Raw genomic sequence first — 15,300 nt, forward strand, 5'->3', positions numbered from 1 at the left:
AGCCTGTCGGGTCCGTGGACGGTGGGCGAGGAATAGAGGAATGAAGCGGATCGATGAAGACAAGTCGGACGCATAGTCCGCAGGCTTACAGTGTTATATTTCTCCTTCCCGACTCATACCCGTTTATACGTTACTTATAGTCCCATTATCCCATAGCATCAGTGAGGATCTGGATAGGGACACGGACGGAACCAGGACGGATCCCATGCGGAACCCATGTGGAACCCAGACGGAACGACCAAAAAATGCATACATTGTACAGGATATGACAGACGGACAATTCGAAGACATTGTATATACGGGAGGGGGGCAGATCCGCTAACTAGAGGAGACCCCCAAGACGCCTCTCCAAGCGACCCACCTCAGTCGAAATCTTGTAGGCAGACTCATAGAGGCTGATGAGCTGGCCCTTCAGGACGCACAACTCATGCTGCACCTTCGCGATTTAGCCCTTCTCATAGTGCGACACTTCATCAGACGACTCCTCCACTGTAGGGGTGGCAGGGACGACTTCCTTTGCCTTACCCTTTCCCTTACCCTTGGGTTCCGCTGCCTTGCGTGTGTTGCGGGTGGCGCGCTTCACAGGGGCCTCGACGATTTCCGGCTCACTGCCAGACGGAACAGCCAACCCGGGAGATGAGACGGTCCGGTGGAGGGATCCGCTAGCACTAGCAGAGAGGGTGGGTGCATCCGATACCTTGCCCTTAAGGCCTATCCGTACACTCAGTCAGCACCATCCAGAACACAATCGGAACCCATATCACATACCCATCGCCTTTCTGAACGAAGCATACTCACACTTCTGATGAACCGCATTGCACCCATTACAGGACCGCTTGTCCTCACCTACACACTCCTTCTTTACCTTCACACAACGCATGTAGGGTGGATTGTGAGTAACGAGCTTCTGAGCAACAGTGGACTAAGTCGAATTAGCATCGAACACAAGGTGACGGGATAGATGTACCTTGGACGGGATAGCTACCTCCATCTTCATACAGTTGATCCGGGGGGCGAGGGATGCAGACCCGCCCGTTCTGTCCATTGAAGGGGGTTGTGCAGGGGTGGATCAGGTGCGGGCGCGCGGGGGGGAGTCAATACCCATCTGCACCTCACGGGACTCACGATCCTTCGCGCAGCGCTTTGAGGGCACCGCGTTCACGAGTCCATCGTTCGTACTGCTCATTAGCCCCAAGCCCAGCGGCCCTTGCCTCACCGGACATCGTAAGGATGACATTCTGGGCGCGGCCCCGGTCAGTGCAGTTGGATAGCGCTCTCTAGAAGTGGAGGGGTAACATTCCGTATCGAATGGAATAGACGGATCACTCACCATAATATCGGCCCAACGTTCGCACCACATCCTCCATTCTTCCTGCAGCTCCTCCTTATCATCCGGAATGCACTTTGCCTCAGCAATCACCCTATCCTCCAGTTCCTTCCATTCCACGAGGATCCGATCCTTACCTGAGTCGAGGGGTGCAGGAGGAGTGAAGGCAGCAAAGCTAAAAGACATAGTTGTGAGAGGGGACTTAGTGAGCGATTGGGGGTGAAAAGTTGACAAAAAGAAGCGGATGATCCAAGGAGCGCCCATGTTTATCCTTCATTCCCCATTACATTGAGGAACCAGTTCTTCGGTCACGTTCCGGCCCATCGTTCCATCATCCCGTGCGACAGCATTACCATCAGACTTCTTAGGCCGTGTTCCGACCCTTCATTCCTCCGTCCCGCGTGACATCATTGCCATCAAACTTCTTTGGTCGCGTTCCAACCCTTCATTCCATTAACTTCTCGCGCGACATCATTCCCATTGAGCTTCTTCGATCACGTTTCGTTCCATCGTTCCATTAACTTCTCACGCGACATCATCATCATCATGCTTCCTCAGCTGCGTTCCGTCCACTCAGTCCATTACAGCCACGTCATGTGACTCTTTTAGAAGAAATCCTGCTAAGTCCGTCAATTACTATAGTGCTGACTGGGGACAGTCAGTATCTGAGTCCCCCACAGGTGTGGGGAACGTCCCCACTGTAGGCCCGTATCCCGCATATTTCCCATGCCTTCCCACCATTTTCCCGCGCATTCCGCTACCCATCCGCATCTTCCCCGACCCGTCCGCTACACAGAACCAAGCGGAACCCAGCGGAACCCAGCAGAACAATTGCGTACCACACGCATTATATTCCTTCAGCCTTCGGGACATCCTCCTACGTCTTGTCCATGTCCTTCCATCCTCGCTGGTGAGTACTAGCTACGTTCCCCGTGTCACTAACATGTTCCTATCTCATTTCCCATGTGTTACGGTACTTATACTGGATCCTTCCGCTACTCGGGACCGATTCCTTATCTCACAGCCTCACCCGGTTGTAGCATATCGCATTTCGGAACCCCTTCCTATATAGGTAGCAATAGATGGGATCTTAGTTTTTTACCTTCTGATAGACTCGACTCCACTTCCACTTACAGAGTACTTCCCAGTACTCCACTCACTGTTTAAAATATCTTCCCGAATCTATTCCTGATCACATTGCATCGTTCCCGCCCCCGTGAGTTCCGCTCGAAACGCCCGACATCGGATCCGACGACTTGGAGCAAGTACCAGACACAAGCCTGGTCTGACTTTGCCCAATCATCCTCCTGCAGGCTCGTAGTTTCTTTTCCCTCCATTCGTTACCCATTAGTTCTGTTTGTTTCCCGTTTGTCCTGTTTGCTCCGCGTTAGTTCCGTTAGTTCCCCGTAGTTCCGCTCGTCGTGCGCTGAGTTCTGCTCGTCGGGAACCCTCCGCATCTTTGTGTTCCCAGTCCTAGTAAGGACCGGAACCCTTCGGGTCGCTAGACAGAGTCTAGTCTTTGTTTCCTCGCACTTATTTGAGGACTCGCTACCCAGTAGCAATCCCCTCAGGACAAGTATAAGCCTCGCACCCTTGTTAGACTTCTGATTCTCACAGAGTCTATTTTCCTCACCCACACCGTGGCACCTGCTAAGGTGTTGAAGAAGCGAAAATTTGCTGCACCCACCACAGATGCAGGAAACGACAGCGAAGACATTTCCAGAGGCCTGTGCATATTGAAGGGAAAGAACAAAGCCAAGACCGGTCGTAAATCTCGCAGTAAACTTGCAGTCTTTGAATCTGGTGACAAGGACCAACCTCAGCCTTCCTTGACTGTTAGAGCATATCTTCACCTCGAAACAATTTCTCATCAACTGGCTTGTGGCAAAAAACCATTAGCTCCAATTATGAAGTCTTCACAGTGCAATCCTTTCATTTTCTCAATTGACACCTCCTTTGATGCTTTCATTTGGTCTGTCGCTAGTGCTGCAAAGACCACTGCAACAAATCTCACACTCCCCCGTTTACGTTGGAAATTCGAAACACCTGCTAGCTTGCCAATGAAAATGCTGACAGATGAGATCAGCTTCCAAGCCATGCTTGATGCAGTCCAAGAATGTACAAAAGGTCACACTATTTTTCTTTTCCTTCCAAAGCCAATCAATTTAGAGATGGTGCGTTCTTCTCATCAACTTTGGTCCATCACTAACCAGAATCAACAGCCACCTGAGGTGTCCAGCTGCAACAACCATACATATGAATACAAGGAAGATCCCGGCATGTCAACAGAACGTGACACAATGCTCTCTCACAAGAGCCAGATTGTGAGATTGACAACTAGAGCTGCTGGCTAACTGTGGATATATGCTAACTTGCTGTAGGATGCATTACAACAAGATAGTGCCAGGGAAGTTGCTGAACTGCAGCATCATTACCCCATCGGAAATCACCCCCTTTTCCCCGACAAGCACATATATGCAAAGGGAGGTTTATTTTGGGACCTGAACCCTGTCCGTCTCAATGTTTGGGCTGCTGCAATGGTATGGAATATGTGATTGGTTGCTGTTAAGGTTGTGCTCAAGGGAAAGACTACTCAAAGGGCTCCGGCTTCAGCTCATGTGCTGCACCCCTTACCCGAGTACATGCCCTTAATTTCTGGTGGGCAGAGGGGAAGTCCGATGGAAGTCTGGGGGAGTTCTGGAGGACAAAAGTCGGTGGAGTTCGGCGGAACTCCAGAAGACTATGTGGGAACGGAGTAAGGCTACTATGGAAGTCCGGAGTAGAAATAGAACAGAGGTTAGACTACCCTAAGGTAGAGCCAGAGAATTAGTCCTAAGGTTTAACCCCTAAGACTCGGAGGTGGACAAGAGATGAGACTCAAGTCCGGAGATTGCAGGAATGAGCAGAACTAAGATGATATTTGAACTAAGGAGTTCCAGAGTATTACAGGAGTTTATATACTGTAGGTATCATGTAAGTAATCAGTCAGCAAAGTAGAAGCTATGTATGAAGCATGTGGAAAGTCTATTAGTAAGTGCATAACGGATCAAAGCAGTGAAGTCGGAGATGAAGTACAAACAGACGGATCAGTAAGCAAAGCGGAAAGGACATAACCGGTAGCTGGAGCAATAGTATTCTAAAAGGAGATAGGTGTAAGTCCGGAGATGAAGGTGGAGCTGTTAGGTACTGTGCTGGCTCAAGAGGCAGAGGGGTTGGGGCTTGGCTTCAAGCTCTTGCGCTGCACCCTTAGCCGAGTACGTGCCCTGAATTTGGAGCAGGTCTGATGTTGTCCGACAATAGGATGAGTGAACCGCTTAGGTCCGCTTTGAGGGTCGGGAAGTAAGAGCTACTAGCGGCAAGCCGACTAGGAGCAGAGCAGAGAAGGTGGGGAGTGATGCGGAGGGTGGATAGGAGCAGGGGGAAGGTTTGGTAGGAGTGGGGAAGGTGGAGGATGGGAAAAGGGACAAGGGGAATATTGATAGGGGCAGAGGAATAAGGGAAGCACTTAGAGCATGGCTCTAAGTCGGAGTGGAGGGTTGGAGGATCGGAGGGTCAGAGGCGACAACAAGTTGAGACTTGTGTCCAGAGGAGGCAAGGTCCTACTGAGAATTCTCACAAGAGGTAACTGCAAGAAGACAAGTAATATTTAAGACTGAGGAAAATATCTAAGTACATGATATGTTATATACTTCTATGTATGAGGCAGTGACCAGGATAACTATGTTGTAAAGCTATGTACCAAGGATATAATTTGTAAGTACTTACACAGGTGAAGACATAAGTCGGAGCAGATATCAATATGTACGTGTCGGATCAGTGATCGAGCAGTAATAGGAATTACTGGTGATCCGGAAGTAAGGGTCTATGTACCAAAGGGGAAAGAGGTCCAGTTGAATGAAGATGTTATGGAAGGGGACCAGTTGAGCGGTCGAGCAGAAACATAGGAGTGGATGCGGACAATGATTGGATGGAGCGGAGGATGGGTGGAGCGGAGGTGATCAGAAAGCGGAGCAGATATTGATATTAGAGCAGTCGGATCAGGTATATGACAGGAGCACCGGGTGGACAACAGGACAGAGAACCGGAATTTCATAGGGGAGAATCTGGAATTCCGGAATTCTGGATCCAGAGGTATGGGATATAGTGTCAGAGAAAATAGGGGTAGTATCGGAGGAGTGGAATAGAGTCAGGCGGGGGTAGCAGGGCTAGTCCTGCTGAGATGCACTTCGTGCATTGTTGGAGAAGGAGGGATGGAGTGGACAGGGAAACAGGGGGTCGGACTAGTGGTAGGGATGTTCACAGGTGGTATTGGAGGTGCTCGGATCTGGTATATGACAGTTGTGTGTTTTGTCACTGATGTCCCTCAGCACCAATCAACAGAGCAAAACCCACATGCTACCATTGACGAGCCTCTGATGTTCAACCACTTTATGAAAGACAAGGCTATCAAGCCCATGCGCCCACCTCCTCATTCTCTGATGCCTGCTTTTGGAGCATACCATGCCTATCTCAATGGCCATGACTACAACTCAGGGACCAACAACAGTGGTCTCACTTGTGCCAACCCTGGCGATGGGGGTTTGAGCTCCACATTGGAGCACAACATGCATCCTCAGTCCAGCCCGGCTTTCTTCAGCCAGAGACCACTGCTACCACCCCCTGGATCTCCAGCTCAATACTATCATCCTTCGTTCTATCAGTACCCATACCAGTATTATCCTTTGTCTGCACCTCTGCATCCTGTACAACCACCTGCAGCTCCCTCTGCTCAACCGTCCCCTTTGGAGTATCCATCACCTGGTGTCACCACCAAGCATTCTGTCATGCTCGAAAGTTTTTGTTCCAAGTTCCTTGTATCTCCTTCTGATTCTAAAAAGCTCAAAGCTGACTGGATTTCTGTTGGGTTCACGGTCCTTGGCTGGTGCACCTTTCTCTCCCATCACCGCAAGTTCTGTGATGCCATTATCACTGGTACATGGGTGTGAGGATGTTTCCCTCTGCATCACATCTTGACGATTTTCTTTTGGCACTCTTGCATTCACATTGCCACTATAATTCAGCCTTCCAACTTTCAAACTCTTGTTGCTCAATAAACCATGTAAAATATGCAGTGTACCATTGGCCAGTGTCTCAATATGAAGCAGATACATATCAACACATTCAATCAATTATACAGCCTGCATGACGAAACCACCCTTCACACATATCTGGTGTGATGCAAGCACATGCTTAAATAAGTACATTGATCGGATTGTCATCATTATGAAGACAATGAGCGTGTCGTCGGAGATATGCTTTGACTGGATGATTGTCAATCAGAAAAGTCTAAATGCGACTTGGAAACATGTACAAGTACTGAATGATTCTTCGATGGGATTCAGGTCAGGCGAGTATGGTGATAAATAGAGTAAAAGACAGCCTATCAGGTACAGATCACTGTTAGTTCATAAAGTTTCAAGAATTTACTTACCTGTATTCCAAACAAGCTCTTGAAGCTCTTCGTTGTGATGTATCCTGCAGTTGTTGAGCATGAGTACAGACCTTTCACCTGGGAATGGATTCATGTAGGGAAGCTTGAGGTCATGATGAGATATAGTAGCCCAATTGTTTGCTAATGAACATGCACCAGCTTCACAGCAACAAAGGCTAAAAAAGTTTCACCATTGAAAGATCCCTCGACAACATGGGCTGCCACGTAACTTTTGGTTGTAATTGCAGCGACAAGCGAGTAATGATCCCCATGAACAAATACATCTGTTAAGGGTGCTTGTTGACCCATCATTGCCCTGCCATACTGATGAGCCCATGTCTTCTCGTTCTTGCTGACTTCATTGACAAACACAAATTCTGACCCATCACCAGCAAAATTTGTTTGCAGTGACTCCCTCCATTCATTATGGTGTTGCTCATCTCTCTCCACAGCAAGCTTGTGAAGTAATTTCTGTGTCAGCCCTGCTTCCTTGAGGTTGCGACAAAGTGTAGACACAGAGATGCTAATGTCATGTGTCAGAGTGAGCCACATTACAACTTCATCAAGGTAGAGGTCTGATTCTTCGGCAAATAAGTCCTCGCATGCTGTCATAAGAGCACGGGTAAGGATACAAAGTTGCTGACCACGTATTGGTGAAGGGGGATGCTTGACAGTGTCGTACTCTGTGAAAATTGCTTTCCAGCAGTAAACACTAGCACGAGAGACTCCAAGAGCATCACAAATATCTTTGATGTCCCAGCCCACATTCCAGAGTTTTAAGGCACATTCTTTGAGGTCAGAGCTGATCTTACAGTTGCCCATGGCTAGGATGCAAGTAACGATGAGAAGAGGTATATTTCCCAATCCGATTTGGAATTTCCACACATATGAAAAAATGACTTATCTCATTATACTTGGTAACAGCTGTAAACAGATTGTAAGGCCTCAATTTACCAGTGGCATTATAACTCGCTTGGAAGAGAACCCAAAATTTTTGGAAGCCGCTTGGACGTGATATAGGGGGTCTTGCAAGTGGGTCCCAAGACCATTCCAATGCAAGGGCAAAATTTTGAGCAATAACTTATATGCCCTAATTGAGATATCATTGCAAGCGGCAAGTGTCCTTCTAAGGTCTTAAAATTATGCAGAGTCTTTCAACTACCGGATTATTTAATAATAATATTATTATAAATTGTTCCCAATTGCATTCCAATCTCTCCCATTTCATTTTGAATCATGGTCTCCCTCACAATTATATTTTTCTGAAAATAACAATCCCAGTGGGGAGGATTTAGTCAGAGACAATGAAGATATAATATCAGTTTTACTAACCTTGACCAAATAATGAGATCTTGAGGGACAGTTAATGAGAGGCAAAACAACAGTGCAATGCATTTGAGGAGGTGTCAGTGGACTTGGAACAACAGGACAAGTGCTGGAGATGCAAGTGAAGGCGAAACAACAGTGCCAGTGCTGGAGGAGGAGATGGGAGTGGATGCAGAATGATAGGACAAGCATTGGAGGAGATGGGAGTGGAGGTAGAATGACAGGACTGGAGGAGAAGTTTTAAATTATTAAGTGTCTAAGCCACATTGATTAATAAGATATGTTTGTCATTGTTGATTGTTACTCACTTTAATTATTAATAGAACAGCTCATACAGATGCATTCTGTCATATCCCGTACCTCTGGATCTGGAATTCCGGATCCACTCCATTAAAGTCCAGTTCTCCGTTCTGTTATTCTGCCCAGCGCTCCACCTTCATCTCTGCACTCACCCCTAGCTCCTTTTAGAATAGCTATTGCTCCGGCTACCGGTTATATCCTTTCCACTATGCTTACTGATCCATCTGTTCATACTTCATTTCCGACCTCACTGCTTTGATCTGTATACACTTACTAATAGACTTTCCACATGCTTCGTACATAGCCCTTACTTTGCTGACTGATTTACTTACATGATACCTACAGTATATAAACTCCTGTAATACTCTGGAACTCCTTAGTTCAAATATCATCTTAGTTCTGCTCATTCCTGCAATCTCCGGACTTGAGTCTCATCTCTTGTCCACCTCCGAGTCTTAGGGGTTAAACCTTAGGACTAAATCTCCGGCTCTACCTTAGGGTAGTCTAACCTCTGTTCTGTTTCTACTCCAGACTTGTCTGTAGTAGCCTTACTCCATTCTCTCATAATCTTCCAGAGTTCTGCTGAACTCCCCCGATGTCTGACCTCTGGACTTCCCCTCTGCCCCTCGGAAATTAAGGGCACATACTTGGGTAAGGGGCGCAGTGCATGAGCTGAAGCCAAAGCCCTTTGAGTAACCTCCCCCTTGAGCATGACCTTAACACATTCCTACAAGACATTGGTGAGCTGAACAATGTAGCGCAGCACTGTCCAGGGTGTGAAATCATCATGTCATTTGTGCATTGTTTTCCCACACAAGTGAAGAAAGAGAGACAGGTCCAGGGAATGTACTTTACTCTTCTGAATCATTAATACTGCTGTAAACCATTGACAATATACTATTTTTTTTTGATTGGCCAGACCTTCACACCAATGCCATATCATTGTTGGCACCACCTAACAAAGCCTCAGTAATACCAGCCCCAGCCTTGGTTTTGTGCCTTGGCTTGGGCTTGGGCTTCTGAACGAGAGCACTAATAGGCTTGTTGACAGGTGGCTGCAATTCAGAGCCCTTGTTAAGTGCAGCTGTAGGTGGTAGCTCAACAATGCCATCCTCTGAATCTGCCACAGCAAGACCTTGCATAGCTGTAGATATAGATTGGGGTATGAGAATAGGTGCTTTGGCCACACTGACAGTTGATAGTGGGGCATCCTCTTTGGTGAGTGGTGATGGCACTCAGGGAGCATCAACTTCTGGCAGATCACCCCCTATTTCCATTGCATGCTCAAAGTCCTCTTCCCACATATCATGCGGACCATTCACATCCCTGACATCTGAGCATAGAGCAGCCACAGAGGAAGAAGTAGCAAAAAGGGAATTATTGAAGAAGGTAAAGATGCTGTCTGCCCAGGTGCCGCCAGTTGTCAGAGATTGACAGTAGTAGTTATGGTACTCCTTGTATGAGATTTGGGATTTGTTGCCAATCTCGACTAGCTCTTTGTTGCCTGAAAGAACAAAAATACCCTGCAACCTGACTCAGTAAGTGTTCTGTAGTGTAAACTTAATGAATGTATAATGACTGCTGCTGCCACAATGAAGCTTGGAGTCACGGTACATAATTCCCGTATCTTAGCTTTGGTTTTGGGCATTGGTGTCAGAACCATGCCAAGTAGATATGAAAGGGGTTTGTGATATACCTGATCCGACCACTCCAACAATATTGATATCCACTCCACTCAACCCTACACCCCTCCCGCTTTCCCATCACCTCCACTCTGTCTGCCCTCCAATTGATCCAGTCAGCTCTCACATCTGCTCCTGTGGTCCCACTCGACCGCCTCATCAGTTACCTTCCATATCATCTCCATTCAACTGGAACCTCTTTCCCCATTTAGGTATATACTTTCCCCTTTGATACATAAACCTTACTTCCCAGATCACCAGTACTTCCTATAACCGCTCGATTACTGATCTGTTATGTACATATTGATATCCGCTCCGACTTATGTTTTCACCTGTGTTAATACTTACAAATTGTATACTCGGTACATAGCCTCGTACCATGGACTACTGGTCACTGCCTCCTACTTAGAAGTATATAAAATATATCATGTACTTAGCTACTTCCTTAGTCTTAATATTACTTGTCTCCCCGCAGTCTCTACTAGTGGGAATTCTCCATAGGACTTTGCTCTCTCTGGACACAAGTTTACCTTGTTGTCACCTCTGATCCTCCACTCTGGCTTAGAGCAGTGCTCTAAAGTATTCACTCTTACCTCTCCAACCCAACCAATCAATCCCCTTACTCCCCTCTGCCCCAATGAACTTTCCCTGCTTCACCTGCTCTGCTTCTCATCAGACCACTGCTGGTAGCATCTACCTCCTGACCTGCAAAGTGGACCAAAGTGGTCTGCCCGTCCTATTGTCGGACATTGTCAGTTCTGCTCCAAATTTGGGGCACATACTCAGCTAAGGGCGCAGCGCAAGAGCTGAAGCCAAGCCCCAACTCCCCTGCTTCTCTGTCTGAGCATGGTATCTAACAGGGTTATAGAGAGGCTTAGCTTCAGCTCATATGCTGCGCTCCTTAGGCGAGTATGGTCTCCTTAACTTCAGAGGATGGATAGGGGCTGTCAAAGATCGACTCCAACGTGCTCCAACAGAGGTTCAGTAGTATGGAACTATGTCCGACATGCTCTGGCAGAGGTAAGGCTACAAGGGACTAAGTCCAACATAGAAAGTAAGGCAAGGACTGTCAGAAGACAGAAGCAGAGGTCAGTAAGATAAGTCTTGAGGTCAGACTAGATGGCGAGTAGGACTTTTAAGTTGAGTTGGAGTAGTTAGGATAGGTTTGAGTCTATAATCATATTGTAGAAGTAATACCGGAATACATAGGGTTTATATACTATGAGAATCTGGGCTATGCAGCACAGTGCAGCAGAGTACAAAGTAATAATAAAAGGGACAATGAACCATAATATATAACAAGCTAAATTATAATGGAGGATTGGATCATACAAGGTATGAGACTAGATGGAAAACAGACTGTACAAAGGAAACTTGGAAATGGACTGACAGGTGCCTTGTACCTTGATTGAGTCAGGGGCAGAGAAATGTACCTGACATTGGAGATACATTTTGAGAGGTGGAGGAGCATATAAGAGGGCGGAGGATTAAGAATGAGGGTGGAGGACATTAACTGAGGGCAGAGAAGACTTGTCTGGATTGTGGATATGACAGTTGGAGGGGCATTGGCAGCCAGTGATGATCAGCTGAAAAGAGATGCCTTCAGAATCTATCAAGGTATTCAGAATGTGCAAGTTAGAAAGGAGAAGAGCATACATAAACAAGCTTTGATGTTTTGAAAAAGTTGTCTTGGGATATCTGGTCTGGACAAGGGAAGAGAACATGTGCGAACTTTATGTATGCACCTTGAGGGTTGAGAAGCAAGGCACGGTGTGGGTGAGGAAAATAGACTCTGGGGTGATTCAGATGTCTAACAAGGGTGTGAGACAAATACTTGTCCCAAGGGGATTGCTACTGGGTAGTGGGTCCTCAAGTAAGTGCGAGGAAAGCAAAGACTAGACTCTGTCTAGCGACCTGAAGGGTTCTGGTCCTTACTAGGACTGGGAATGCACTGATATGGAAGGTACACAACAAGCGGAACAAAGCACGCAACAAACGGAACAAATGTGCAACAAGCGGAACTAATGCGGAACAAACAGAACTAACGGGGAACAAATGGAATGAACGGAGGGAAAAGGAAACTATGAGCCTGTAGGAGGATGATTGGGCAAAGTCGGACCAGGCTTGTGTCTGGTACTTGCTCCAAGTCGTCAGATCCGATGTTGGGCATTTCGAGTGGAACTCATGGAGGCAGGAACATTGCGATGAGATCAGGAATAGATTCGGGAAGATATTTTAAACAGTGAGTGGAGTACTGGGAGGTACTCTGTAAGTGGAAGTGGAGTCGAGTCTATCAAAAGGTTAAAAAAAACTAAGATCCCATCTATTGCTATCTATATAGGAAGGGGTTCCGGAAAGTGCTATGCTACAACCGGGCGGGGCTGTGAGATAAGGAACCAGTTCTGAGTAGCGGAAGGATCCGTATAAGTATCGTAACACATGTGAAATGAGATAGGAACACGTCAGTAACACAGGGAATGTAGCTAGTACTCACCAGTGAGGATGGAAGGACGGGGATGGGACGGAGGAGGACATTCCGAAGGCTAAAGGGATATAATGCGCATGGTGCGCGATTGTTCTGCTGGGTTCCACTTGGTTCCGTGTAGCAGACGGGTCGGATAAGATGTGGATGGGTAGCGGAATGGTAGCAGAATGCACGGGAAGATGCTGGTAAGGCTCGGGAATTATACAGGATATGGGCCTACAGTGGGGACATTCCCCACAATGGCATGCAGGCTCTGAATCCTGTGCATATCCTCATATGAAGAACTTTGCATAAAGATTGAAGATGGCAGCTGCACATGACTTGATGTCAGAAACTATTTTGGCACAGACACTATTAATGCCTTTGACAAACTCAAAACACATCAGCAGGAGTGATTTGGAGGTCAATTTGTACACTGATGTAATACTCACATGGGAACCAAAGTTCTTATGGGCCATCATGTTGTGGTCTGCTGGTGAAAAAAAGAAATATTTCGGCTTTGACATCATCTTGTATTGACATTGAAGAGAGCCACCACTCTTTGCTTGTGAGATCAATCCTAGGAGGTGGTGCACATAAGGGGAAAATGGTGGTCTCAAATCAGAAGCAATGTGTTATGGAAAACTTGCATCCATAGTTCTTGATGGTATCTTCCTTGGCAGTGAGTGCAAGGTCCTTGTTAGTAAGCTTCATCTTCCGACCTTTTGAAAGTGTGGCCTCCAGGAGAGCATTCTTCTTCAGAGCCTCTTGGTACTTTCCTCACATGTCTAGAAGTAGCCTTTGCGCAAGTTTGAGTGCCTAATATTAGAGACAAAGACAATAAATCAGCTACTGTCGTTCATCCACAACATAAAGACTTGCCTTATTAAGATCTTCAGCTGATGCATTGAGAGAAGGTGCTGCAATTGCAGTACAAAGATGCAGTAAGTCCAAATTGTCATTGGACCTGTCACTATCAGAATCTGTCGAGTTGGTGATGGAGCTGCTATCTATATTCTGAAGATCTTGAGTAAAGTCTTTGCCCTGAGCACACTGAGGCATGGCAGTTCATAAAATGTAGCAAAGAGCAAGCTGGGGACATCTTAATCAGCCACACACACTTTAAATCAGCGTTTTTTGGGTAGTGTCAGACCCTATTGATGTAATAAGACCATGCACCCTTATCAGAAACATAATACAACCATTGCTGCATATCCACTTGGAAGCGAAGATTAATGAATAGTCAACCTCATGCTGAGCAGTGGAAGAGGAGAATGAGGCTAGTGGGTGGGTAAAGTACATAGTATTGATGTAAGATCCCTGGGTGGTGAGAAAGGGTATGTTCAATGGATGACAGTAGCAAAAGTGATGGAGGTGTGGAGTTTCATGTGGTGAAGAGCTTGGATGAGCAAGCAGCCTGTATCCAATACTCCAGGCTTTGTTGGAGTAAGTGTCATCACAGATAACCTTTGGTGTGAGCATGAAAGTGGACACAAAAAGATGACAATGACTGTCGTCACAGATGACCTTTGATGCGAGCATCAAAGCAGATATGAAAAAAACAATGGTTGTGTTGTTACAGATGACCTTTGATGTGAGTATGAGAGTGTATACTTCAATGAAGAGACAATGGCTGTGTCATCACAGGGGGGAGTATATCAGGCACTTGGGGCGCCGACACCGCCAAAATTCTGCCGCATTTTAAAGATTTCATGGTCAAGATACCATTTTCTTGCTTTTTACCCCTCTAACTCGTGCACCAGGAAATATTGATGAATATGAGAGGTAACATTAGCCTGGGATTGTGTGCCCCAGTCGGGGAATATGCCAGGCACTCGGGGCGCCGACACTGCCGACATTCTGCCACATTTTAAAGATTTCATGGTCAAAATACCATTGTATTGCTTTGAGCCCCTGTAACTCGTGCACTGAGAAATATTGATGAATATGAGAGGTAACATTAGCTTGGGATTGTGTGTCCCGGTCGGGGAATATGTCAGGAACTCGGGGGGCCGACACCACTGACATTCTGCCGGCACGCACTTTACAGATTTCATAGTCAAGATACCATTTTTTTGCTTTTTACCCCTCTAACTTGTGCACCGAGGAATATTCATGAATATGAGAGGTAACATTGGACTAGCATGATGTAGACCAGCGGGGGAATATGTCAGGCACTCAGGGCGCCGACACTGCCGACATTCTGCTGCATTTGACAGATTTCATGGTCAAGATACAATTTTTTTGCTTTTTACCCCTCTAACTTGTGCGCCGGGAAATATTGATCAATATGAGAGATAACATTAACCCAGGATCATGTAGACCAATGGTGGAATATCAGGCACTTGGGGCGCCGACACCACTGACATTAAATTGGATTTTAAAGATTTCATAGTCAAGATACCATTTTCTTGCTTTTTGCCCCTCTAACTCGTGCACTGGGAAATATTGATGAAGGTGGAAGGTCAGTGATTATATTCTGGGAAATGGGATGCACATATAGATATTGGGAATGATTGCCGGCAATGGTCTACAATGGTCTATTTGCATCGGCTGGGTCGATAAGTATCGGCGGCAGTACACTGGGAAATGGGGTTGGCGATAAATGGGCATTTGGAATGCGGCCCATTAGCTCCGGCGAGAGGATCCTTAGCCCAGGATCATGTAGACCGGCAGGGGGATATGCCAGGCACCCAGGGCACAGACACCACCGACATTGTGCCACATTTTA

At 46.6% G+C, this 15,300-nt stretch overlaps 5 protein-coding genes across 5 annotated transcripts; 2 read left to right on the top strand and 3 right to left on the bottom strand.

Moving 5' to 3' along the window:
* Positions 1 to 445: 445 nt before the first annotated feature.
* Positions 446 to 1,513, bottom strand: EDB91DRAFT_1252335 (uncharacterized protein; the record flags this gene model as incomplete). Its single annotated transcript, XM_041323499.1, has 5 exons — positions 446 to 711; positions 769 to 922; positions 968 to 1,037; positions 1,126 to 1,277; positions 1,331 to 1,513. The coding sequence occupies 5 exons, from the start codon at positions 1,511 to 1,513 to the stop codon at positions 446 to 448; spliced, it is 825 nt and encodes a 274-aa protein (XP_041173335.1).
* A 540-nt stretch (positions 1,514 to 2,053) lies between these two features.
* Positions 2,054 to 4,086, top strand: EDB91DRAFT_1252336 (uncharacterized protein; the record flags this gene model as incomplete). Its single annotated transcript, XM_041323500.1, has 5 exons — positions 2,054 to 2,237; positions 2,945 to 3,501; positions 3,550 to 3,651; positions 3,709 to 3,867; positions 3,916 to 4,086. 5 exons carry the CDS (start codon positions 2,054 to 2,056, stop codon positions 4,084 to 4,086), a joined length of 1,173 nt encoding a protein of 390 aa, XP_041173336.1.
* A 1,533-nt stretch (positions 4,087 to 5,619) lies between these two features.
* EDB91DRAFT_1252337 (uncharacterized protein) lies at positions 5,620 to 6,312 on the top strand (the record flags this gene model as incomplete). Its single annotated transcript, XM_041323501.1, has 1 exon — positions 5,620 to 6,312. One exon carries the CDS (start codon positions 5,620 to 5,622, stop codon positions 6,310 to 6,312), a length of 693 nt encoding a protein of 230 aa, XP_041173337.1.
* Positions 6,313 to 6,789: 477 nt separating this feature from the next.
* Positions 6,790 to 7,619, bottom strand: EDB91DRAFT_1058956 (uncharacterized protein; the record flags this gene model as incomplete). Its single annotated transcript, XM_041314201.1, has 3 exons — positions 6,790 to 6,900; positions 6,954 to 7,113; positions 7,210 to 7,619. The coding sequence occupies 3 exons, from the start codon at positions 7,617 to 7,619 to the stop codon at positions 6,790 to 6,792; spliced, it is 681 nt and encodes a 226-aa protein (XP_041173338.1).
* Positions 7,620 to 9,346: 1,727 nt separating this feature from the next.
* Positions 9,347 to 10,071, bottom strand: EDB91DRAFT_1252339 (uncharacterized protein; the record flags this gene model as incomplete). The annotated part of the gene is made up of 3 exons (XM_041323502.1): positions 9,347 to 9,636; positions 9,688 to 9,946; positions 10,003 to 10,071. 3 exons carry the CDS (start codon positions 10,069 to 10,071, stop codon positions 9,347 to 9,349), a joined length of 618 nt encoding a protein of 205 aa, XP_041173339.1.
* Between the last annotated feature and the right edge of the window lie 5,229 nt (positions 10,072 to 15,300).

The sequence above is a fragment of the Suillus paluster genome, assembly GCF_016628075.1.
Source record: "Suillus paluster strain FC165 chromosome Unknown EDB91scaffold_66, whole genome shotgun sequence".
NCBI classification, from domain to species: domain Eukaryota; kingdom Fungi; phylum Basidiomycota; class Agaricomycetes; order Boletales; family Suillaceae; genus Suillus; species Suillus paluster.